We start from the raw sequence: 25,591 nt of genomic DNA, 5'->3' as shown, positions 1-25,591 counted from the left end.
TATGACAGAACTTATTTAACCAGTCTGCTGTCAGATATGCAGCTTTTCATTGTCCATCACTAAGACGAATGGAGTCCGTCAAACCTAAAGCAATCACACACACGCACGCACACACACACACACACACACACACACACACACACACAGACACACACATAACATATCTCTCTCCTCCCAATTATTCCAAGAAGACTGAACAGAGCACGCTCCAGTGTGCGCTGGGCTTTCCAACCATGTACTATATGTGAGAAGGGTTTGCTCTTGGGCTTAACACTGTCTCTCCCCTTCCGTCTCCATGGCACCAGACTTTTCTGGTCTCCACAAACAGAGGAGGACTTCCTGTGATAATGAGAGTGGAAGGGTCCTGACACCTGTCTGACAAGATGCCTGACTCAATATGGCTGCTTACCCCAGGGCAACACTTCTCTTCAGCAGGAGAGGGGGAAGTGTGTTTTCAGCATGCAGCCTGGGATATTGACCGAAGTTATACGGCTGCATAATGCAGGAGATACGCAAGCCATGCGTATGTAAACGCCTGCCTCACATTCAAATACCTGCATCATATTAGGATGTGGGCTTTCTACTGCATTACTCTACCCCAGACGTAGGGAGAATGTGATGTGCATTCAAAATTACCCTACCCCCTCCCACTTTCTATTCTTCCCAGTTCCAGTTTCCAACGACCTTCTACTCCCGGCTTTATAGAGCACCACAACCACAACACTCCAACGAAAGTTCAGCCCATTGCTCCATCCTCCATGTATACTTGAATGAAAGCTAACCTATGTACAGACCAATGACATTGTGTTCAGTGAGATCTGCCTCATTGTCACCTCTCGTTTGTCATATAGTTCAGAACCCTATTACCAAAAAACACCAACTGTTTCTTAAAGAGATCTGCCTCATTGTCACCTCTTGTGGTTCATCTCCTCCTGTGTCATGTGTTGACAATTTAGTATTGTGACAGTGGTTGTCACAGAAAATGTCGTACTGGAGAGAAGACCAAGGCACAGCAGGAATGTGGATACTCATATTTTATTTCAAAAAAGGAGTAAAGCATCCACCGGACAAAAACAATACACGACAGCAACAGTCTTGCGGGCACACAAAACACAATGCAATGTCACGATTCCCACCGACGGTGGCGCACCCTCCTGCTCGGGTGGCGCTCGGCGGTCGTCGTCACCGGTCTATTAGCTGCCACCGATTCCCTTTGCTTTTCCCTTTTTTTAATTTTACACACCTGTGGTAAATTAGCCATTAGAAGGGCTATTTAGGTTAGCTGGCCCGCTCCTTTTCGTGCGGGATTAATTGTTGTTTCCGACTGTCTTGTTCATGTTCGGCTTGGCATTGTCACACTTTATTTATTCCCCTGTGTTTGGGAACTTTGATTTTCTTTCTCAAAGTGTTATTAACCTTTTGGGGCTAGGGGGCAGTATTTTCACGGCTGGATAAAAAAACGTACCCGATTTAATCTGGTTACTAATCCTACCCAGTAACTAGAATATGCATATACTTATTATATATGGATAGAAAACACCCTAAAGTTTCTAAAACTGTTTGAATGGTGTCTGTGAGTATAACAGAACTCATTTGGCAGGCAAAACCCTGAGACATTTTCTGACAGGAAGTGGATACCTGATGTGTTGAATTACCTTTAAGCCTATGCCATTGAAACACACAGGGGTTGATTAATGTTTTGGCACTTCCTATTGCTTCCACTAGATGTCACCAGCCTTTACAAAGTGTTTTGAGTCTTTTACTGTGAGATCTGACCGAACAAGAGCCTTGGAACGGTGATGGCCGATTAGACTCTGGCGCGCGAGTTCATGTTGGGTACCCTCGTTCCAATACGTTATAAAAGAGAATGCATTGGTCCACCTTGAATATTATTCATGTTCTGGTTAAAAAAGGCACTAATGATTTATGCTATACAACGTTTGACATGTTTGAACGAACGTAAATATATTTTTTCCCCTCGTTCATGACGAGAAGTCCGGCTGGCTTAGATCATGTGCTAACGACACAGAGCTTTTTGGACATAAATGATGAGCTTTTTTGAACAAAACTACATTCGTTATGGACCTGGGATTCCTGGAAGTGACATCTGATGAAGAGAATCAAAGGTAATGGATTATTTACATAGTATTTTCGATTTTAGATCTCTCCAACATGGCCGTTTGTCTGTATAGCAAAGCGTATTTTTCTGGGCGCAGTGCTCAGATTATTGCAAAGTGTGATTTCCCAGTAAGGTTATTTTTAAATCTGGCAAGTTGATTGCGTTCAAGAGATGTAAATCTATAATTCTTTAAATGACAATATAATATTTTACCAATGTTTTCTAATTTTAATTATTTAATTTGTGGTGCTGACTTGACTGCCGGTTATTGGAGGGAAACGATTTCCTGAACATCAACGCCATAGTAAACCGCTGTTTTTGGATATAAATATGAACTTGATAGAACTAAAAATGCATTTATTGTCTAACATAATGTCCTAGGAGTGTCATCTGATGGAGATTGTTAAAGGTTAGTGCATCATTTTAGCTGGTTTTATGGTTTTGGTGACGCCTGTCTTTGAATTGACAAAACATTACACACAGCTATTGTCAATGTACTCTCCTAACATAATCTAACTTTATGCTTTCGCCGTAAAACCTTTTTGAAATCGGACAACGTGGTTAGATTAAGGAGATGTTTATCTTTCAAAGGGTGTAAGATAGTTGTATGTTTGAAAAATTTGAATTTTGACATTTATTTGGTTTCAAATTTGCCGCTCTTGAAATGCACCTGCTGTTGATAGGGTGCACCACGGGTGGCACGCTAGCGTCCCACATAGCCCCAAGAAGTTAAAAGAACAACACTCCCTGTGCTCGTTGCTTCCTGCGCCTCATTCCTAATCACGACTACCAACGCCGTTACAGAATCCCGCACCACCATAAAGGTATGGAATCAGTGGAAGCAGCGAGCACTCCTCTGCCCTCGATGGAGGAACGCGTGCTCCACCACACGACAGTCCTACATCGCATCGGATCGGCCATGGACCAGATGATGGAGAGGATGGACCGATGGGAGAGAAGTGGTATCCTCTCTCCACCTCCACCTCCCCCGATACAGCCATCTGCGCCTCCCATGACGTCTGGCTCTGGCGCGCTTCGTTTGGCGCTCCCGAGGGAGTACGATGGGGCGGCGGCTGGGTGCCAGGGTTTTTTGTTCCAGCTTGAGCTGTACCTGGCCACCGTCAGACCTGCTCCCACGGGGGAGGAGAGCGTGAGTGCCCTCGTTTCCTGCCTGACGGGCCGAGCTCTGGAGTGGGCTAATGCGGTCTGGAACGGTCCAGACTCGGCGAGGGACCACTACCCAGAGTTCACCCGCCGCATTCGGGCCGTGTTCGACCACCCTCCGGAAGGAAGAGCGGCGGGTGAACGGCTGTTCCACCTCAGGCAGGAGACGAGGAGTGCGCAGGACTTCGCGCTGGAGTTCAGGACCTTGGCTGCTGGGGCGGGGTGGAACGACAGGGCCCTCATAGACAACTACCGCTGCGGTCTCCGGGCGGATGTCCGCAGGGAGCTGGCCTGTCGGGACACAGCTCTGTCCCTGGACGAGCTGATTGATATGTCCATACGTCTGGACAATTTGCTGGCTGCCCGCGGGCGTTCGGAGAGGGTCCTGCCCGTTCCACCCCCGTGCACCCCCGCTCCTACCCCTATGGAGGTGGGAGGGGCCGTGCCAAGGGGCACCGGAGGAGGTGGCTCCTCCTGCACCAGCTGTGGTCGGAGAGGACACACGGCCGACCGGTGCTGGAGGAGCCAGTCTGGGAGTCGAGATGGCAGGCTTCTCGGTCACCTCAGGTGAGTCAGCACCAGATTCACCCAGAACCCCCTGTTGGTCACGTGTTTTTACCTGTTTTTTTTACTAAATTTTTCCCCTCTTCCCAGCATAGGGCGCTAGTCGATTCAGGCGCAGCTGGGAATTTTATGGACCGTGGACTTGCCATTAAGCTGGGCATTCCGCGGGTGCCGATAGATTCCCCTTTCCCCGTGCACTCCCTAGATAGCCGACCATTAGGGTCAGGGCTAGTCAGGGAGTCTACGGTGCCACTGGACATTGTAACGCAGGGAATCATATGGAACGCATTAGTTTTTTCCTTATTGATTCACCTGCGTTTCCGGTGGTGCTGGGGGTCCCCTGGCTGGCTGGTCACAATCCCCGTATTTCGTGGAAACAGGGGGCTCTCCAGGGGTGGTCAGAGGAGTGTTCAGGGAGGTGTCTAGGAGTTTCCATCGGTGCCACGTCGGTGGAGAGTCCAGAACAGGTGTCCACCGTGCGCATTCCCCCTGAATACGCCGATTTGGCGATCGCTTTTTGTAAAAAGAGGGCGATTAAATTACCACCTCATCGACAGGGGGATTGTGCGATAGATCTCCAGGTAAACGCTGTGCTTCCCAGGAGTCACGTGTACCCCTTGTCACAGGAGGAGACGGCGGCTATGGAGACATATGTCACGGAATCCCTGGGACAGGGGTACATTCGGCCCTCCATCTCACCCGCTTCCTCGAGTTTCTTTTTTGTGAAGAAAAAGGAGGGAGGTCTGCGTCCGTGCATTGATTACCGAGGTCTAAACGCTATCACGGTGGGATTTAGTTACCCACTACCTCTCATCGCTACGGCGGTGGAATCATTTCACGGAGCACAGTTCTTCACAAAATTGGATCTCAGGAGCGCGTATAATCTGGTGCGGATCAAGAAGGGAGACGAGTGGAAAACCGCCTTTAGTACCACATCAGGACATTATGAGTACCTCGTCATGCCGTATGGGTTGAAAAATGCTCCAGCCGTCTTTCAATCCTTTGTTGACGAAATTCTCAGGGACCTGCACGGGCAGGGCGTGATTGTCTATATTGATGACATTCTGATATATTCCGCCACCCGCTCCGCGCGTGTGTCCCTGGTGCGCAAGGTGCTTGGTAGACTGCTGGAGCATGACCTATACGTTAAGGCTGAGAAGTGTTGAGTTTTCTAAACGAGCCGTCTCCATTCTGGGTTATCGCATTTCCACCACGGGGGTGGTGATGGAGTGTGACCGCGTTAAGGCCGTGCGTAATTGGCCGACTCCAACCACGGTGAAGGAGGTGCAGCGGTTCTTAGGCTTTGCCAATTACTACCGGAGGTTTATCCGGGGTTTTGGCCAGGTAGCGGCTCCCATTACCTCACTGCTGAAGGGGGGGCCGGTGCGTTTGCGATGGTCGACGGAGGCGGACGGAGCCTTCAAGAGGTTGAAGGCGCTGTTCACCGACGCACCCGTGTTGGCGCACCCGGACCCGTCTTTAGCGTTCGTAGTGGAGGTGGACGCATCCGAGGCTGGGGTGGGTGCCGTGCTATCATAGCGCTCGGGTACGCCATCGAAACTCCGCCCCTGCGCTTTCTTTTCGAAGAAGCTCAGTTCGGCGGAGCGTAACTACGATGTGGGGGACAGGGAGTTGCTAGCGGTGGTTAAAGCTCTGAGGGTGTGGCGACACTGGCTTGAGGGGGCTAAACACCCCTTTCTCATCTGGACCGACCACCGAAACCTGGAGTACATCCGGGCAGCGAGGAGACTGAATCCACGTCAGGCGAGGTGGGCCATGTTCTTCGCCCGGTTTAGGTTTACCATCTCCTATAGACCGGGTTCCCTGAATACTAAGGCCGACGCGCTGTCCCGTCTCTATGACACGGAGGACCGGCCCATCGATCCAACTCCCATCATTCCAGCATCTAGGCTGGTGGCACCAGTGGTATGGGAGGTGGACGCGGACATCGAGCGGGCATTGGTGTTGGAACCTGCGCCTGCGCAGGTGCCCGTAGGGCGCATGTATGTGCCGCTCGGTGTTCCTGATCATTTGATTCGGTGGGCGCACACGCTACCTACTGCGGGTCATCCTGGTGAGGCGAGGACAGTGCGGGGTCTAAGGGGGAAGTACTGGTGGCCCACCTTGGCTAAGGACGTGAGGTCCTATGTCTCTTCCTGTTCGGTGTGTGCCCAGAGTAAGGCTCCTAGGCATCTACCGAGAGGGAAGTTACAGACCCTCCCCGTTCCACAACGACCATGGTCGCACCTGTCCATCGACTTCTTAACAGATCTTCCCCCCTCTCAGGGGAACACGGCGATTCTGGTGGTTGTGGAGTCCTGCCGTCTCCTCCCATTGCCCGGTCTCCCTACGGCCCTGCAGACTGCGGAGGCCCTATTTACCCACGTCTTCCGGCACTACGGGGTGCCGGAGGACATTGTCTCTGATCGAGGTTCCCAGTTCACATCCAGGGTCTGGAAAGCGTTTATGGAGCAGCTGGGGGTCTCGGTCAGTTTGACCTCCGGTTATCACCCCGAGAGCAATGAGCAGGCGGAGAGGGTGAACCAGGAGGTGGGCAGGTTCCTGAGGTCGTATTGCCAGGACCGGCCAGGGGAGTGGGCGAGGTATATTCCCTGGGCTGAATTAGCCCAGAACTCACTTCGCCACTGCTGACCGCCACCGCAGTGAGGCGCCCGTGTTCGCACCGGGAGACAGGGTCTGGCTCTCGACCCGGAACCTGCCCCTCCGCATGCCTTGCCGTAAGCTGGGGCCGCAGTGTGTGGGACCCTTCAAAGTCCTGAGGAGGATAAACGAGGTGTGTTATCGGTTGCAACTCCCTTCCTATTACCGTATTAACCCCTCATTTCATGTGTCTCTCCTCAGGCCGGTGGTAGCTGGTCCCCTTCACGAAGATGAGGTGCCGGAGGTCCCTCCACCCCCTCTGGACATCGAGGGGTCCCCGGCGTACAGCATACGGGCCATTCTGGACTCGAGACGCCGGGCGAGGGGCCTGCAGTACCTCGTGGACTGGGAGGGGTACGGCCCGGAGGAGAGGTGCTGGGTGCCGGCGGAGGACGTCCTGGACCCATCTATGTTGAGGGATTTACACCACCTCCATCCGGATCGCCCTGCCCCTCGCCCTCCGGGTCGACCTCGAGGCCGGTGTCGGCGCGCTGCAGGAGCCGCGCGTCAGGAGGGGGGTACTGTCACGATTCCCACCGACGGTGGCGCACCCTCCTGCTCGGGTGGCGCTCGGCGGTCGTCGTCACCGGTCTATTAGCTGCCACCGATTCCCTTTGCTTTTCCCTTTTTTTAATTTTACACACCTGTGGTAAATTAGCCATTAGAAGGGCTATTTAGGTTAGCTGGCCCGCTCCTTTTCGTGCGGGATTAATTGTTGTTTCCGACTGTCTTGTTCATGTTCGGCTTGGCATTGTCACACTTTATTTATTCCCCTGTGTTTGGGAACTTTGATTTTCTTTCTCAAAGTGTTATTAAAAGAACAACACTCCCTGTGCTCGTTGCTTCCTGCGCCTCATTCCTAATCACGACTACCAACGCCGTTACATGCAAGAACAACTACCCACAAACACAAAGAGAAACACACCCTATTATATAGGACTCCCAATCAAAGGCAACTCAACACACCTGCCTTCAATTGGGAGTCCCATCCCAATTAACTTTACATAGAAAACGAACCTAGAACCTATACCCATAACTAACTAACTAAACATAGAAATACATAAACACAGAGCAGTGCCCAAAACCCCCGGAATACATAAATAAAACGACCTACTACCTACACCACCACCCCGAACCATATAAAACAAATACTCTCTGCCACATCCTGACCAAACTCCAACAACAACTAACCCTTAACTGGTCAGGACGTGACAGTGGTTGTCAAGCCAAAGTTATTCTATATTGATTATCTACCTTGGCTGCCTACTGTAGTTCTAGTCATCTGCCCATTAAGTGTCTCTATATAATAGGCAGAAGTTACTAATTTGAGGCAATCACAACAAGGTTTGTTATAATAAGATTTTCCCTCCTTCCCACTATTCAGCAGCCTAACAAACAGTTGAACCCTTTGTATGCTATGAACAACCATGATTACTCAATTCTCACTCTCTTTTTATTTAACTAGGCAAGTCAGTTAAGAATAAATTCTTATTTACAATGATGGCCTAGGAACACTGCCTTGTTCAGGGGCAGAACAACAGATTTTTACCTTGTCAGCTCAGGGATTTGATCTAGCAACCTGTCACTTACTGGCCCAATGCTCTAACCACTAGGCTACCTACCATTTCTTTCACTCCCACCTCTCCCTCCCTTTTTCACTCTCTCTGTAATGAGAAGTGTCCAGTGCGTAGGAGCCGGCTCTGCTAATTGAGCTAATTGGACGTGCCTCATCAGCAATGGAGGGAAGAAAGGAAATAATTAGTGTGTAAATGGCTCCAGTGTTACTGACAGGGAACTCAATGCATGGTCACACTCATTTCATTAACAGCTCCCTTCTTTATTACTTGAGGTCAATTAAAACTCATAGAAATGATCTAACCATCTTGACATTATTTACAATTCAGAGAGAAAAGTTGCAGTTCTTTGTGGCGGACTACCGATTATCACTGCTGGTATCAACAATATACTACACAGGCTATGTCTGCATGACTTAAAAAAAATATATATATATATATTCTCCCTTTCTCTCTCTCTTCACATTTCTGATTTTACTGACATTAAAACATCTGACATTAAAGCATACACATTCAATCTTCTCTGCTCTCGCTGCAGATGCAGTAACTATTAGAAACGCTAATAGAAAACAGCCCACTGGGCACAGACGTCAATTCAACGTTGAAATGACGTGGAAACAATGTTGATTCAACCAGTTCGTGCCCAGTAGGAGAGGACAAGATGAATTGAAAGACAAAGAGAGAAAAAGGTTGAAACCAGTGGACAGTACACAAGCTTGAGTTTCATTTAACACAATACAACAGTCACTCACTTACCAAACAAAAACATTGCAACACAAATACAAACGATTGTGTCCCTCATCTTGACAAAGACCCCCTCCCTCAGGTTGGTGTTTGATATATGAACACACTCCTTCATACTATTTATTATGAATGAGAAAAGCCAATTCTCACGGGAAATTTCTGTCCATGCTATAGAAGAACACAGACCTATTGCATGCACAGTGTGTCTGCACTCTGCTATAAAGAGGGGACAAGGACGAATAGATTAAAAACTATACTCGTCCTCTTTATCTTCCTCCTGCCTGCTATCACTTTCTGCAGAGCACTGCCCCCTCTTGGTGGAGAAATGGTAGTGCTGGAGGTTTGAGACGCTCTACAACCAGTACAGTGTTAGTCTATGCTTCGTTAATAAATACATTAAACTAAAATATAAATGCAACATACAAAGAGTTGGTACCATGTTTTACAAGCTGAAATAAAATATCCCCAACATTTTCCATACGCACAAAAAAGCTTATTTCTCTCAAATTCCGTGGACAAATTTGTTGAGGACAGACGTTCCGCTAGCGGAACGCCTAGCCAACATCCAATGGAACAGCATGGAGCGAAATACAAAACCTCAAAAATCGAATAATTTCAATTTCTCAAACATACGACTATTTTACACCATTTTAAAGATACACTTCACCTTAATCCAACCACATTGTCCGATTTCAAAAAGGCTTTACAGCAAAAGCAAAACATTAGATTATGTTAGGAGAGTACATAGACAAAAATAACCACACAACCATTTTCCAAGCAAGGATATATGTCACAAAAACCCAAAACACAGCTAAATGAAGCACTAGCATTTGACGATCTTCATCAGATGACACTCCTAGGACATCATGTTACACAATACATGTATGTTCTGTTCGATAAAGTTCATATTTATATCCAAAAACAGCATTTTACATTGGCGTGTGATGTTCAGAAAATGTATTCCCACCAAAAAATTCGGGTGAATTTACAAAAATACTCATCATAAACGTTGCCAAAATACATAACAATTATTTAAAGAATTATAGATACAGTACTCCTTTATGCAACCGCTGTGTCAGATTTTAAAATAGCTTCACGGAGAAAGCACATTTTTCAATATTCTGAGTACATAGCTCGCCATCACAGCAAGCTATACAGACACCCGCCAAGTTCGGGGTCACCTAAACTCAGAATTAGTATTATAAATATGCTCTTACCTTTGCTGATCTTTGTCAGAATGCACTCCCAGGACTGCTACTTCCACAAGAAATCTTGTTTTTGTTCGAAATAATCCATATTTATGTCCAAATACCTCTGTTTTGTTTGTGCGTTCAGGTCACTATCCAAAGGCTAACGCGCGATCACAATTCGAGACACAAAAAGTCCAAATGTTCCATTCCCGTACTTAGAAGCATGTCAAACGTTGTTTAAAATCAATCATTATGGTATTTTTAACGTAAAATTGCGATAATATTCCAACCCGGACAATGGCGTAGTCATTCATGGAGAAAAAGAAGGAACAGCGAGCTCGCGGGACTGTGCATAGTCTGCCCAGTGACAGGAGAATGCTCAAATAACTTTCTGAAGGCTTTTGACAGCCAATGGAAGCCTTAGGAAGTGCAACGTGACCCCACAGATGCTGTAGTTTCGAAAGGGACTAGAAAGAAGAACTACAATTCTCAGATCCTCCACTTCCTGGTTGAATTTTTCTCAGGTTTTTGCCTGCCATATGAGTTCTGTTATACTCACAGACACCATTCAAACTGTTTTAGAAACGTCAGAGTGTTTTCTATCCAAATCTACTAATAATATGCATATTCTAGTTTCTGGGCAAGAGTAGTAACCAGTTTAATTTGGGTACGTTTTTCATCCGGCCTTGAAAATACTGCCCCCTATCCTTAACAGGTTTTAACATCCCTGTTAGCATTTCTCATTTGCCAAGATAATACATCCACCTGACAGGTGTGGAATATCAAGAAGCTGATTAAACAGCATGATCATTAAACAGGCGCACCTTGTGCTGGGGACAATCAAAGGCCACTCTAAAATGTGCAGTTTTGTCACATAACACAATGCAGCAAGTTTTGGTCATGCTGACTACAGGAATGTCCACCAGAGCAGTTGCCAGAGAATTTAATGTTCATTTCTCTACCATAACCCGCCTCCAACGTCATTTTATAGAATTTGGCAGAGCGTCCAACCGTCCTCACAACCGCAGACCACGTGTATGACGTCGTGTGGGTGAGCGGTTTGCTGATATCAACGTTGTGAACAGAGTGCCCCATTGTGGCGGTGGTGGTTATGGTATTGGCAGGCATAAGCTACGGACAATGAACACAAATGCATTTTATCGATGGAAATTTGAATGCACAAAAATACTATGACGAGATCCTGAGGCCCATTTTTGGGGGATGGTATCTGTGACCAACAGATGCATATCTGTATTCCCAGTCATGTGAAGTGCATAGATTAGGACCTAATGAATTTATTTAAATTGACAGATTTCCTCATATGAACTGTAACTGCATGTTACATTTGTATTTTTGTTCAGTATAGTTATCGAATAACTAACAATATAAACAAATCGTTTTATTAAGATGTGAGTATGACCACAGCCTTTCTCACTACCAATATCACAAACTGGAGGAGCCAGCAAATGGGTCATAGGTGTACTTCAAACCATCTGGTAAAGGTAAATATAAAATGTTATCTTATTACAGAAAGTCTCGTAGGGACAGTAGATTACATTGAATGCAAATTATACTGGTCCCCTGTAGATCCCAGAATGAAGAGAGTGAAAAAGCATACCATAGTTATACATCAATATGTTTATGATAGAGAGCAATAGAGCACAATAGCCCATCAACAGCACTTCCCTCCTGCTAGGGACTCATGCCATTACTATTCACAGTTAATAGATAGGTAAGTGCACATCAGCAATATGGATGTACCCTTGTCAGCAGTACCGTAACACTTTCACAATTCACATAATCGTCATATTTCTCAATCCCTTATCTCCTATCTGCCCACACAGTTCAACACAGTCAGACAGTCATAGAGGCAGAGTGAGGCTTGAATAACAGGTGCAGTATTCAGGGCTGACAATCAGCAGGTGGGCAGAGGATTAGAGGACTGATACCTCCCTCCTCCAAAACAACACTAATAGAAATTACATCTTAAACTCTGTGGAGAGCAGTTAGGTAGGTAGGTTGGTTGGTAAATCATTGGGGTAAAGCTACTGTAAAAAAAATTGCTTGTATGTGTCTATTTGCAAATGTGTGTATTAGTCAGAGTTCGCTCACCCAGAAACACAAGTGGTTTGGCTTACCCAGATTACATACAGTACATCTAGGAGTTACCGAAACAGCAAATTCTCCCGTGTTAAATCAACACTGACAATGTTAAATTTAAGACTGAGCTAGAGTCTATATGGGTACACACTTTTGAGTGTTAAATTAACAAAGTGCTTAGTGCTGACACTGTTACACCTCATATAGTATTTTTAAAGTTCATGAACAGTCAAAATCATGTTTTTCATGAAATTGGATGATATTTGGATGAAACCAATTGCTTTGTATCTCACCAAACTAGCTTGAGGAGATTTTACTGCAACACTGTTCACTTTATCCAAGTTTCTTGATATTTATTCACTCAAAAGGCTATTTTACATGGGAATCAGAATGACTGTTCGGGACCTTTAACATTAGGATGTGTATATAGTTTTTACCAATGGCGTTATGCAATAACACGTCATTAGTTATGTTGCTTTTGATAGCGGAACTCCGAGGCATGCGTTGAAATTGCTAAGCAGCTAACTTCCAAACAGTGTGCCGATGCGTGTATCACTTAATCAGAAGTACAGCTTGTCATCAGTGACGTCTGAAGCTTTGTTTGATCACATGCTTTTTCAAACTGTGTTTTGCAAAATGCAAGATCCTAGTGATTTTGCTGTAGTTCTAGTGCATCCTTCGATTCCAAGCTGCTTTCAAACACCAACCTCAAGTGGACACTGTATTTGCAAATATAGTTTTACCTGACCAGTATCATAGCAGGTAGATTAGGGAACAATGGAACATTCAGGGATCTGAGGGTATGAGGTTGAATAGCGTTAAAGGCACACTATTTTGAACATTTTTTTATGTGATACCACACTTTCTACACTGTTGTTCAAATAATTGTTTTATTTAGTACAGTATAAGCTTCTGTCTTAAAACCTGTTGGGGACCCTTTCGAGATAGGATCCCGGTAACGGGATTGCTTGACAAGGTAGTATGGCGTGAAATTCAAAACAGCAAAAATCTAATAATTTCAATTTCTCAAACAATCAACTATTTTACACCATTTGAAAGATAAACATCTCCTTAATCCAACCACATTGTCCGATTTCAAAGAGGCTTTACGGCGAAAACATAAAGTTAGATTATGTTAGGACAGTACATAGACAAAAAATTACACACAGCCATTTTCAATACAAGGACAGGCGTCACCAAAAGCAGAAAACCAGCAAAGATTATTCACTAACCTTTGACAATCTTCATCAGATGACACTCCTAGGACATTATGTTAGACAATACATGCATTTTTTGTTCTATCAAGTTCATATTTATATCCAAAAACAGCATTTTACATTGGCACGTGATGTTCAGAAAATGTATTTCCCCCAAAACTGCCGGTGAATCAGCATAACAATTTACAAAAATACTCATTATAAACGTTGATAAAATATTAAACTGTTATTCAAAGAATTATAGATTAACATCTCCTGAATGCAACCGCATTGACAGATTTCAAAATAACTTTACTGGGAAAGCACACTTTGCAATAATCTGAGTACTGCGCTCAGAAAAATACACTAGGCAATACAGATACCCGCCATTTTGGAGTCATCTAAATGCATAAATAGCATTAGAAATATTCACTTACCTTTAATAATCTTCATCAGAAGGCACTTCCAGGAATCCCAGGTCCACAATAAATGTTGTTTTGTTCGATAAAGTTCATAATTTATGTCCAAATAACTCCATGTTGTTAGCACGTTCAGTAAGCTACTCAAAATGTAGGACGTGCGAGGAAAATGTCACGACGAAAAGTAAAAAAATAAAATCTATTTACGTTCGTTCAAACATGTCAAACGTTGTATAGCATCAACCTTTAGGGCCATTTTAACGTGAAACTTCAGTAATATTCCAACCGGACTATTCCATTGTCTTGAAAAACGTTTTGGAACACAGCTACCTCCTCACGTGAATGCGCGCCAATGAACTGATGTCCTTCCCTGGGTCACCAACTTCCTAGCCTTCTTGTTCGGTCTCTGTTCATCATAGATGCCTCAAACAACTTTCTAAATACTGTTGACATCTAGTGGAAGCCTTAGGAAGTGCAAAATGAACCCTAACTCACTGTGTGTTCGATTGGCAATGACTTGAAAAAACTACTGGCACCAGATTTTCATTTCCTGGTTGTATTTCTCTCAGGTTTTTGCCTGCCATATAGGTTCTGTTATACTCACAGACACCATTCAAACAGTTTTAGAAACTTCAGAGTGTTTTCTATGCACATCTACTAATAATATGCATATTCTAGTTTAAGGGCCAGAGTAGTAACCTGTTTAAATTGGGTATGTTTTTCATCCGGCCGTGAAAATACGGCCCCCTAGCCCAGAAAGGTTTTAAGCATGCTAAATAATGCCATAGTTCGAGTTTTTGAAAAATAGTAAACTGGAAGGCAATAAAGGGAAGCATGATGTAAGATATAAACCTGGTTGATATTCCAACTGATTATAGGCTACTAAAGCCAACCGTTTACCGTTACAAAACAGAGTTTTGATTTTTATTAAAACCATCTATCTGGTAATCACACATTTATTGCTGACCAGCAGATGTCACTAATGTGCATTGTGAACACATAATGAAGCTTTGAGAAATGAACAATTTTCCGGCACAATTTGGTTAAAGCGCCAAAGCCTTCAGAAATTCTCAGTTTCCTATCACTACACCTCACATAGTAGCTTTAACCATTACACCAAGAGATCTGTATCACTTTACAATGTCATTCATTGTTCAGTTTTAGATGTTACAACACTTTTCAAAAAAACTTTATTACTACATGCTCTTATATAATAATTTTCAACAACTTCATAACTGTTATGTTCAGGCTTTAATAAACATAACCATAGACCACTTCAACTGGTACAACTTCCGATCATGGGTGGCCAAAGATAACGAAATCAAAGCCACGCCCCCAGTAACCCATGCATCCAGTATAATTTCCCAGTGTGCCTTGCTTTTTCAAGTGAATTGTAGAGTTACCACCCATGACTATGTTGTTAATGACAGAGACTTGGTTGTTGAATTTGCTCATTTTCAGTCCTGTGCACTTCAAGTGAGTTCCAACTCTAGGTAAATTGTATCATCAAAATTGAACTGTTTATGACTATATAATACATGTATTTTAAAGCCTTACTTTGATGGCCAAGTTCTACCCCAACATAGTGGTGTTAGGAACCACCTGATTTACAGGCCACATCAGGCTAGCAAGTCGCACTATGCTGGCTTTCAAAATGATGTGTAATTTCTATTGGAATCCAGTTATTAGTACCTGCACTCACAATAATCGCCAGAATCTCTGATGAAGGTGACAACTTAAACCATTTTTAATGGAACAACGATTCCAGTAACGGTGCAATAAATGTAACTAACGAACTTTAATAGTGTAGAAAGATGTATGCTATTTATCTTTGTGTAACATAAGACAATCAATCAATCAAAGTAAATGCAAACACACAGATTTTAAAAACAATCCCCAAAATGTTTTGCTGTAATAGAGCATGCTGGGAAATATGATAATGATTGTTTTGGTTTTGATGGGAACGTTTTACTCTCCACAGAGTAAAACTGACACAATCACACTCTCACACTCAACACTGGTTATTAACACCAACACTGAGGTTATTTTACACAAATGAGTATGAATGTAACACTTACAGAGTTAATATGACACCAGAATCAACACTAGAAATGTTACAATTAAAATTCAACACTAGGTAACACTGGGCAATTCACTGTGTAGTTACAAAAATGTGAAAGAAAAGAGAAATTCACCCCTTTTCTAAAGTTTCATATGAGTAAGAATTATTGACTCAGTTCATGACACACACAGAGGATTCTGGTTAATAAACAGCTGAATAAATGTATGTCCAGTACTGTACAGTACATCTAGAGTCATGAAATATGAATAATCCAAGCGTGTGTGGGCTCTGACCCATCTGGCGCCACCAGGTCCTGCTCAGGGTTTTCAGAATGGATGATTGGCTTTGATTGCATATCTCAGCTCGCTATAGAATATCTGAGCTCAAAAATGTCCAACAGTTAGCCTACACCCCAGAGGCCTACATACCGGAAGCCAGTCGACAGGTGGAAACGTCACCGGTTTATTCCGTCAGGGGTGAGGAGGTTGTGACGCAACATAGTGTTCCGATTTCACATCAGGGAAAAAACTCCCCAAAACGAGTGTTGAAGAATTTCTTTGAACGTCACATTGTAAACTTTCAGGATGGCTGGAATGCATTTGAGGGAATGTCTTACAGTAAAAGCTCTCGGATTTGGCATTTGACTAAACCGATTAATCAGACTTTTGGGTGGTAGAAGACGTATTGTCCAACACCCTTTTATTGTCCAACCCTAACAGGTTACAAGCCAGGCCATGGTATGGTCCAGCAGGATTATCAGGATCAGTATGTTATGACCCAGCTTGTATCTGCTCTCTGTAATGGTGGCGCTGGAGTCAAGTCAGACTAAACTAAGAAGGGCTGGAGGGAATGGAAGCAAGAGGCAGAGGGATCATTTGTGTCTGTGTTGTTATCATATCATGACAGGACAGGACAACTGTTGTCACCCTCAAACATCACCACAGAGGTCTTTCATTGGCTGTTGTGTGTCGAGGCCTGGATGTGAACCCGTTATAATCAAGGCTCTCTCTACACCATTTACTAGGTCTATACTACCATCTAGTGAATACAGGAGTGCACTGCATGCGCTCAAATGTAAGAAAATGGCCCTGCATTATCAAAGAAAAAGACAGGGGTTATTTCCTAAAACCATTCCGCTACCTCATACAGACGTACCATCTGCCTTGTTCCAAAATACGTCATTGTGCATTGCGCTACATGTGTAGTGTGTTTCTAGAACAGTACTAGAACACACTGAAACCACCACAGAGGAACATATTATATGTCTGCATTTATTTTAATCAGAAGACAATTTCATCATTGTAGCAGTAGATTTGATACTTTTCCAAAAGATCATGACTTGTGAGATTGTTTTATAAATCATTTCATCAAAGTCGCTTGTAAAAAAATTAAAGAAGTTACTGAACTAAAGCATCTATAATATTACAATATACCGGTAGTATAATAGTAATCATAATAACCATAACTGTAATGATACTTCTACATGCCTTTGAACCTTTTTTATAATCATATAGCTTTCTCTCTCTCTCACACACACACACACAGTCCCATAACCTCTCTCAATAAGGGTGTGAATCTGAGGACAATTATATTGGTTAAGCCCCACCACATTCTATTCCTAATTCAACAAAAACGCAACCAATGATTTCAAACGCTCAAGGGGGAAAAAATAAAATGTGTAAAGAAATAAGACATCAACTCAAAACGCAAGATAACCTGGAAGCAAAGACATAATTGATACTTCATTCAGCATTCAAGGGAACATATTTACAACCAAAGAAAGGAATGGGCTTCTGCATAGATCCACAGGACAGAACAAGAACATGGCTAAAAAGAGAGAGGGAGAGAAAGAAAAAGAAAGAGAGACATTTACAGTTGAAGTCGGAAGTTTACATACACCTTAGCCAAATACATTTAAACTCAGTTTTTCACAATTCCTAACATTTAATCCTAGTAACAATTCCCTGTCTTGGGTCAGTTAGGATCACCACTTAATTTTAAGAATGTGAAATGTCAGAATAATAGTAGAGAGAATGATTTATTTCAGCTTTTATTTATTTCATCACATTCCCAGTGGGTCAGACGTTTACATACACTCAATTAGTATTTGGTAGCATTGCCTTTAAATTGTTTAACTTGGGTCAAACGTTTTGGGTAGCCTTCCACAAGCTTCCCACAATAAGTTGGATGAATTTTGGCACATTCCTCCTGACAGAGCTGGTGTAACGGGGTCAGGTTTGTAGGCCTCCTTGCTAGCACACATGTTTTCAGTTCTGCCCACAAATGTTCTATTGGATTGAGGTCAGGGCTATGTGATGGCCACTCCAATACCTTGACTTTGTTGTCCTTAAGCCATTTTGCCACAACTTTGGAAGTATGCTTGGGGTCATTGTCCATTTGGAAGACCCATTTGCGACCAAGCTTTAACTTCCTGACTGATGTCTTGAGATGTTGCTTCAATATATCCACGTCATTTTCCTGCCTCATGATGCCATCTATTTTGTGAAGTGCACCAGTCCCTCCTGCAGCAAAGCACCCCCACAACATGATGCTGCCACCCCCATGCTTCATGGTTGGGATGGTGTTATTTGGCTTGCAAGCCTCCCATTTTTCCTCCAAACATAACGATGGTCATTATGGCCAAACAGTTCTATTTTTGTTTCATCAGACCAGAGGACATTTCTCCAAAAAGTACGATCTTTGTCCCCATGTGCAGTTGCAAACCGTAGTCTGGCTTTTTTATGCCGGTTTTGGAGCAGTGGCTTCTTCCTTGCTGAGCGGCCTTTCAGGTTATGTCGATATAGGACTCGTTTGACTGTGGATATAGATACTTTTGTACCTGTTTCCTCCAGCATCTTCACAAAGTCCTTTGCTGTTGTTCTGGGATTGATTTGCACTTTTCGCACCAAAGTACATTCATCTCTAGGAGACAGAACGCTTCTCATTCCTGAGCGGTATGACGGCTGCGTGGTCCCATGGTGTTTATACTTGCGTACTATTGTTTGTACAGATGAACGTGGTACATTCAGGCATTTGGAAATTGCTCCCAAGAATGAACCAGACTTGTTGAGGTCTAAAAAAAATAATTTTGAGGTCTTGGATGATTTCTTTTTTCCCATGATGTCAAGCAAAGAGGCACTGCGTTTGAAGGTAGGCCTTGAAATACATCCACAGGTACACCTCCAATTGACTCAAATTATGTCAATTAGCCTATCAGAAGCTTCTAAAGCCATGACATAATTTTCTGGAATTTTCCAAGCTGTTTAAAGGCACAGTCAACTTAGTGTATGTAAACTTCTGACCCACTGGAATTGTCATACAGTGAGTTATAAGTGAAATAATCTGTCTGTAAAAAATTGTTGGAAAAATGACTTGTGTCATGCAAAAAGTAGATGTCCTAACCGACTTGCCATAACTATAGTTTGTTAACAAGACGTGTGGAGTGGTTGAAAATGAGTTTTAATGACTTCAACTTAAGTGTATCTAAACTTCCAACTTCAACTGTATATCAGGCAGCTGCACAAGCGGGAGAGTGGGACAGGATAAGAACACATAATTATGTGTAATGAACACAACACTATAAATGTGATGTCTTTAGATTGGGTCATTGTACTCATTTGGAGGTCTATAGTACATACAGTACAACATCAAGGTCATTGTGATCTAGATTGAATTGATAGGGCCTTAAACCACATTAGCATAATATGGAATCAAGCCTAGCAAATCACAGCATTGACCATATCGAAATTAGGAAAACGTATATTCATGGAATTTCATAAAGTCTATCTTTATTTGGAGAAAGCTTGTGTACAGTAATGCCTATGGTGAGTCTATGGCACAGGATTGTCAGTGAGAGATGGCATGGAGAACACATACTGTAGTCATCAGCCAGGACAGCCATTGGGAGTACATGATGCATTACTGCATGTAAAAGGGACTTTTACATGCGCATGACTTAGTGTGTTGATGTAAAGCTATATTATGTATACTGGTTCAGGGTCAGATCACAACAAGGTCCATAAGGTCATTGGATCTCAACCTTATATCAGATATGGAACATGGAAAAATCAAGAGCAAGACAAGATGCAATTTTCCTAGAATATTCGTGGGCCTCATTTTGGTGGAGTAGCCTACTAACGTGTTAGACTCCTACAAGGTATGGGTCACACATAAGAGTGAGAGTCAGGAGATACAGTATAAGGATTGTCTTGATGCAGTAGGTTAGCACTGAAGCTAACATGCTAACATAAGCCTTTTTAGGGCACTTTTACTAAATGGTATTGTAGCTGCTGAGAATAGTCTTATATTTGGTGATAATATCTCTTTTCTCTCAGGACATACTATTTAGAGCTCTCCAAAAGGGCCATGGCTTTATTCTGGCCATGTGTGGAATTCTCTTGCATACTGTAACATCACATAGTCGCTGATTTAGGGTTTGGCCTAGGGTCCCTTTTGTTCATTTGGATTTGTCAACCATCCATTCTCTCCCCTCTCTCACTCTGTGACTCCCTCTCCCTCTCTTTCTCATTTCATCCTACATTAATATTTTTTCTCCATATCCCTACCTTCCCACTGAATCTCTGTCAACCTCTTTTTCACTCATCTCTCAGATGGACAGAATGAGTCTGTTTACTAGAAGATGACGTTCAGATCTATTGTAGGTGTAATGCTGATGAAGGTCTAGATGAGAGGCTGATAGAGGTGTAATGCTGATGAAGGTCTAGATGAGAGGCTGATAGAGGTGTAATGCTGATGAAGGTCTAGATGAGAGGCTGATAGAGGTGTAATGCTGATGAAGGTCTAGATGAGAGGCTGATAGAGGTGTAATGCTGATGAAGGTCTAGATGAGAGGTTGATAGAGGTGTAATGCTGATGAAGGTCTAGATGAGAGGCTGATAAAAAGTAGATGTCCTAACCGACTTGCCATAACTATAGTTTGTTAACAAGACATGTGTGGAGTGGTTGAAAATGAGTTTTAATGACTTCAACTTAAGTGTATCTAAACTTCCAACTTCAACTGTATATCAGGCAGCTGCACAAGCGGGAGAGTGGGACAGGATAAGAACACATAATTATGTGTAATGAACACAACACTATAAATGTGATGTCTTTAGATTGGGTCATTGTACTCATTTGGAGGTCTATAGTACATACAGTACAACATCAAGGTCATTGTGATCTAGATTGAATTGATAGGGCCTTAAACCACATTAGCATAATATGGAATCAAGCCTAGCAAATCACAGCATTGACCATATCGAAATTAGGAAAACGTATATTCATGGAATTTCATAAAGTCTATCTTTATTTGGAGAAAGCTTGTGTACAGTAATGCCTATGGTGAGTCTATGGCACAGGATTGTCAGTGAGAGATGGCATGGAGAACACATACTGTAGTCATCAGCCAGGACAGCCATTGGGAGTACATGATGCATTACTGCATGTAAAAGGGACTTTTACATGCGCATGACTTAGTGTGTTGATGTAAAGCTATATTATGTATACTGTCAACCTCTTTTTCACTCATCTCTCAGATGGACAGAATGAGTCTGTTTACTAGAAGATGACGTTCAGATCTATTGTAGGTGTAATGCTGATGAAGGTCTAGATGAGAGGCTGATAGAGGTGTAATGCTGATGAAGGTCTAGATGAGAGGCTGATAGAGGTGTAATGCTGATGAAGGTCTAGATGAGAGGCTGATAGAGGTGTAATGCTGATGAAGGTCTAGATGAGAGGCTGATAGAGGTGTAATGCTGATGAAGGTCTAGATGAGAGGTTGATAGAGGTGTAATGCTGATGAAGGTCTAGATGAGAGGCTGATAGAGGTGTAATGCTGATGAAGGTCTAGATGAGAGGCTGATAGAGGTGTAATGCTGATGAAGGTCTAGATGAGAGGCTGATAGAGGTGTAATGCTGATGAAGGTCTAGATGAGAGGCTGATAGAGGTGTAATGCTGATGAAGGTCTAGATGAGAGGCTGATAGAGGTGTAATGCTGATGAAGTTGTATGTATGCTGTGTGCTGACGTACAATAGGTGTTAGGTGCTGATGAAGAAGAAGAAGTGATTAATGGGGCTAGTTAATGTTGTGTCTCCTGAGGGCTCTAAAAACAGGACATTTCCGCCACACCTGCAGGCCCCTAGGCACAGCCATGCTAATGAGGTCTCCAGAGAAGACTGTCTCTGTGCTGAACCTGACTAATTAGTGAGCCACCAGAAGCCCCTCGAACACATACACACACACACACACACACACACACACACACACACACACACACACACACACACACACACACACACACACACACACACACACACACACACACACACACACACACCTCCAACCATCACTAGGTTCCGAAGACCTCAGCCTCCTGTATCCTTACGCATCTGCTTTGATTATCTTTGACCCCATCTTCCAGTGGTACTATATTGCTAGGATTTCCTTTGACATTCTACCCTTAATTCATCATTTATATTACATGCTTGAAATAAACCTATTCGAGAGCCCCATCTACTGTTGGCCTATGGAATTACAGGCCATGGAACCAGAGAGGAAACAGAAATGATGGGGTGATGGAACCAGAGAGGAAACGGCAATGACGGGGTGATGGAACTAGAGAGAAAACGGCAATGACGGGGTGATGGAACCAGAGAGGAAACGGCAATGACGGGGTAATGGAACCAGAGAGGAAACGGCAATGACGGGGTAATGGAACCAGAGAGGAAACGGCAATGATGGGGTGATGGAACCAGAGAGGAAACAGGAATGATGGGGTAATGGAACTAGAGAGGAAACAGGAAGGATGGGGTGATGGGACTAGAGAGGAAACAGGAAGGATGGGGTGATGGAACTAGAGAGGAAACAGGAAGGATGGGGTGCTGGAACTAGAGAGGAAACAGGAATGATGGGGTGATGGAACTAGAGAGGAAACAGGAATGATGGGGTGATGGAACTAGAGAGGATGGGATGATGGCGTCAAATGAACAGATCCTACATTCACAACCTATCGGGGTAATCTAAACTTCCAAGTCCTAATTACAACCTTGCAACTCAGGTATCATCTCTGGACCCCAAATTCTCTGACATGCTGAACTCTGACATCACCTAAGGAAAATACTTTTCAGCAGTTAAATGCAACAACAAAACATTATTTATCAAAAACAATCAATTTGTACGGTTTTTGAACACTATAATTTGTTTTTGAGCATGATAGTATGTTTAGGGTTCAAGTTGCTAGTTTGACGTTAGCCTGTTGGTGTTCTCAAGGAGTTCAAAGCATGTGAATGCACACAAGTCCATTGCTCTGAGTCTACAGGTTGCATTTCCCAACACTCCGAGGGTCGTGAATGCAGCATGACTATGAGTGAGACAACAAGTAAACAGACAGATCTCACAATGGAGAATGCAACAATGAATGAGCAGAGAACCAGGTTTCTATTTGTTTCTCAATTTGTGGGACCTGTAGTTGACTAGTAGAATCTGACAAGCCGGACCTAGCAATATGCAGCTAACATATATATTCAACAGACATGAAAGTGGATAATTCTGCATTCAGCATACATTTGTTAGGCCTAAAAAACCTGACACCACTATCTATCAGTTCAGTTAATCAGCTAGAAAACAAAGGGACAAGAAATGATTAAAACAGCCCTTAAATATTGCCTTTTCTTCCTGCTCACACTAACCATAATGCTAACAATAATGTTAGCATAATGCCATTGAGCTTCTCAGCCTTACTGTGCCGCCCAACGTTTCTCCTCAAACATACTACATACTGGGTCCTACACCTGCCCGCTCTCTATAGCAACACATTAAACACCTCTTAAGCAAATGCTTACCTTTGAAGGTATACCTCTAAGCATGCAGTGTGAACTGAGATACCTGAAGCCATACCTCAAGCACATTTTTGTCTGTGTTTGTATATAGAAATAAGCCCTTTACATAATGTGAGATAAGTAACATTAGTTGAAGAAAGCAGAGGACATGCTACCTTACTGGTGGTCTTTTGGGGGTGCAGTAGTGTTCTCTACCACAGAGGGGGCTAAGGCTATGTAAAGCAAACCAACAAGGCTGTGAATTTCACATCATTAAGAGAGCCTCCACATGCAAGTACAGAATAAAGTTAAGACATTTTGATTAGACAAACAGTAGACCTTCTATGTGTGGAGTGCTGGGCTGAGAAGACACAGAGCATGTGGTAGGGACAGAGAAAGGCTAGTGGGATACTTCTATATCAAGGGGTTGTCTTCTATATTGAGAAGCATTACCAATGTATCACTGGCCAGTAGTGTAGTCTGGGTGTACATTAATTTTACCAAGGATAATTTGTTTACATTTTAGCAGATGCTCTTATCCAAAGCAATTTACAGTAGTAAGTGCATACATTTTCATACTGGTCCCCCGTGGGAATCAAACCCACAACCATGGCGGTGTAAGCACCATTCTCTACCAATTTAGCCACACGGAACCATGAGAACAAACTACTAATCTAACATTTTAGTGTCCTTTCCTACATCTAAAGCCGCTTTAGGAATGGGAACCCAAATAAGTGGAGACTTCAGAGTAGACACCCACAGACAATCACACACACACAAGTATGCACACACTCACAACTTTGCTTTTTGATGTTATCTATCCTATATCGATGAGACATTTCCTTCCTGCACAAGAGACCCATAAAGGAACAACATAAAGGATGGACATTCTAAAAGGACAGTGAGTGTTATCCCGTAGTCAGCCAGTGCAACAGAAAGCCAGAACAGGGAAACAGTGTAAAAAAGCGCAGTGAGAGAAACTCAGCAGTGAGGAGGCCTTCCTACTCAACAAAGGCTGCTGCATTGTCCCACGTTCCCGACACTGTCATGTTTTCATCTCTTTGTTTGTAAGTCTGTTTGTTTTGATTGATTTGCATGTCTTCCATCTATAAGTAGTCCAACACCTCTGCAAAGACTCAATTACCCAGAAAGCACAGCGGCTGCAGACGTCTAGCCAACAGCACATAGCATTCCCGACTGAGGCGGAGATGTTTCATATTGCCGTGACAACCTATATCATCGGCCATACCCTTCACTCCTCGTTGGCGGGGGAGCTCTCCTCCAGAGGGGCGAGTGAGGCAGGGAGGACCAGTCCCGTTGCATTGTGGGATGCGGTTAGGGAGGCGACAGTGTGCAGAAGGACAAGGACTAGCAGGCAGAGTTTGAGCCGGCTGTTGCACACTCTGCACACGGCCGAGGAACTGAGAGAGGTACGGTGGTGACAGGATGGGTGAGTTCTTTTGAGGGTCCCCCGGGAATGGTTGTTGTCCGCTTCTGTCTGGAAGTCCCACCGAACATCACAGCACTCCGCATCTGCATCCACGCCCTCATGGTACTCCTCCAACAGCCCTGCAGATGAGGGACACATATTTACATGAACAATAAAGCCCGAGGTGGTGTGGTATATGGCCAATATACCAAGGCTAAAGGCTGTTCTTATGCACAATGTATCATGGAGTGCCTGGACATAGCCTTTAGCAGTGGTAAATTGGCCATTGCTATTATAAACTGGTTACCAACGTAATTTGAGCAGTAAAAATACATTTTTGTTGTTGTTTTGACACTCCTTCTCAATATAAAATATAATATGGATGTAAAAAATATCCTAATCACTCCAACATCTTGTTTCCAACATTACTTACAAGCATCCGATCACCTCAAATCAAGAAGGGTCTAGTGGTATAGGCTATAGGTTAATTTTGGATTGGGCAACGGATTGTCTTCTGTACAACAACAACGGTTGCTCCCTCCATGCCGGCTGT

The 25,591-nt window shown here is 43.5% G+C and overlaps 1 protein-coding gene across 1 annotated transcript in view; it reads right to left on the bottom strand.

Annotated features, from left to right (window-relative positions):
* Nucleotides 1–17,046: 17,046 nt before the first annotated feature.
* Nucleotides 17,047–25,591, bottom strand: part of LOC106582127 (NALCN channel auxiliary factor 1) — a 194,746-nt gene continuing 186,201 nt past the window's right edge. The window contains exon 3 of the mRNA XM_014164884.3: nt 17,047–25,178. Coding sequence (XP_014020359.1) covers nt 24,862–25,178 — 317 coding nt within the window. The 3' untranslated portion in view covers nt 17,047–24,861. The remainder of the gene's footprint in view (nt 25,179–25,591) is intronic.

This window comes from Salmo salar, chromosome 21 (assembly GCF_965601325.2).
Source record: "Salmo salar chromosome 21, fSalSal1, whole genome shotgun sequence".
Taxonomy (NCBI): domain Eukaryota; kingdom Metazoa; phylum Chordata; class Actinopteri; order Salmoniformes; family Salmonidae; genus Salmo; species Salmo salar.
The sequence above is the reverse complement of the archived record's forward strand: the minus strand, read 5'-3'. Positions and strand labels throughout refer to the sequence as shown.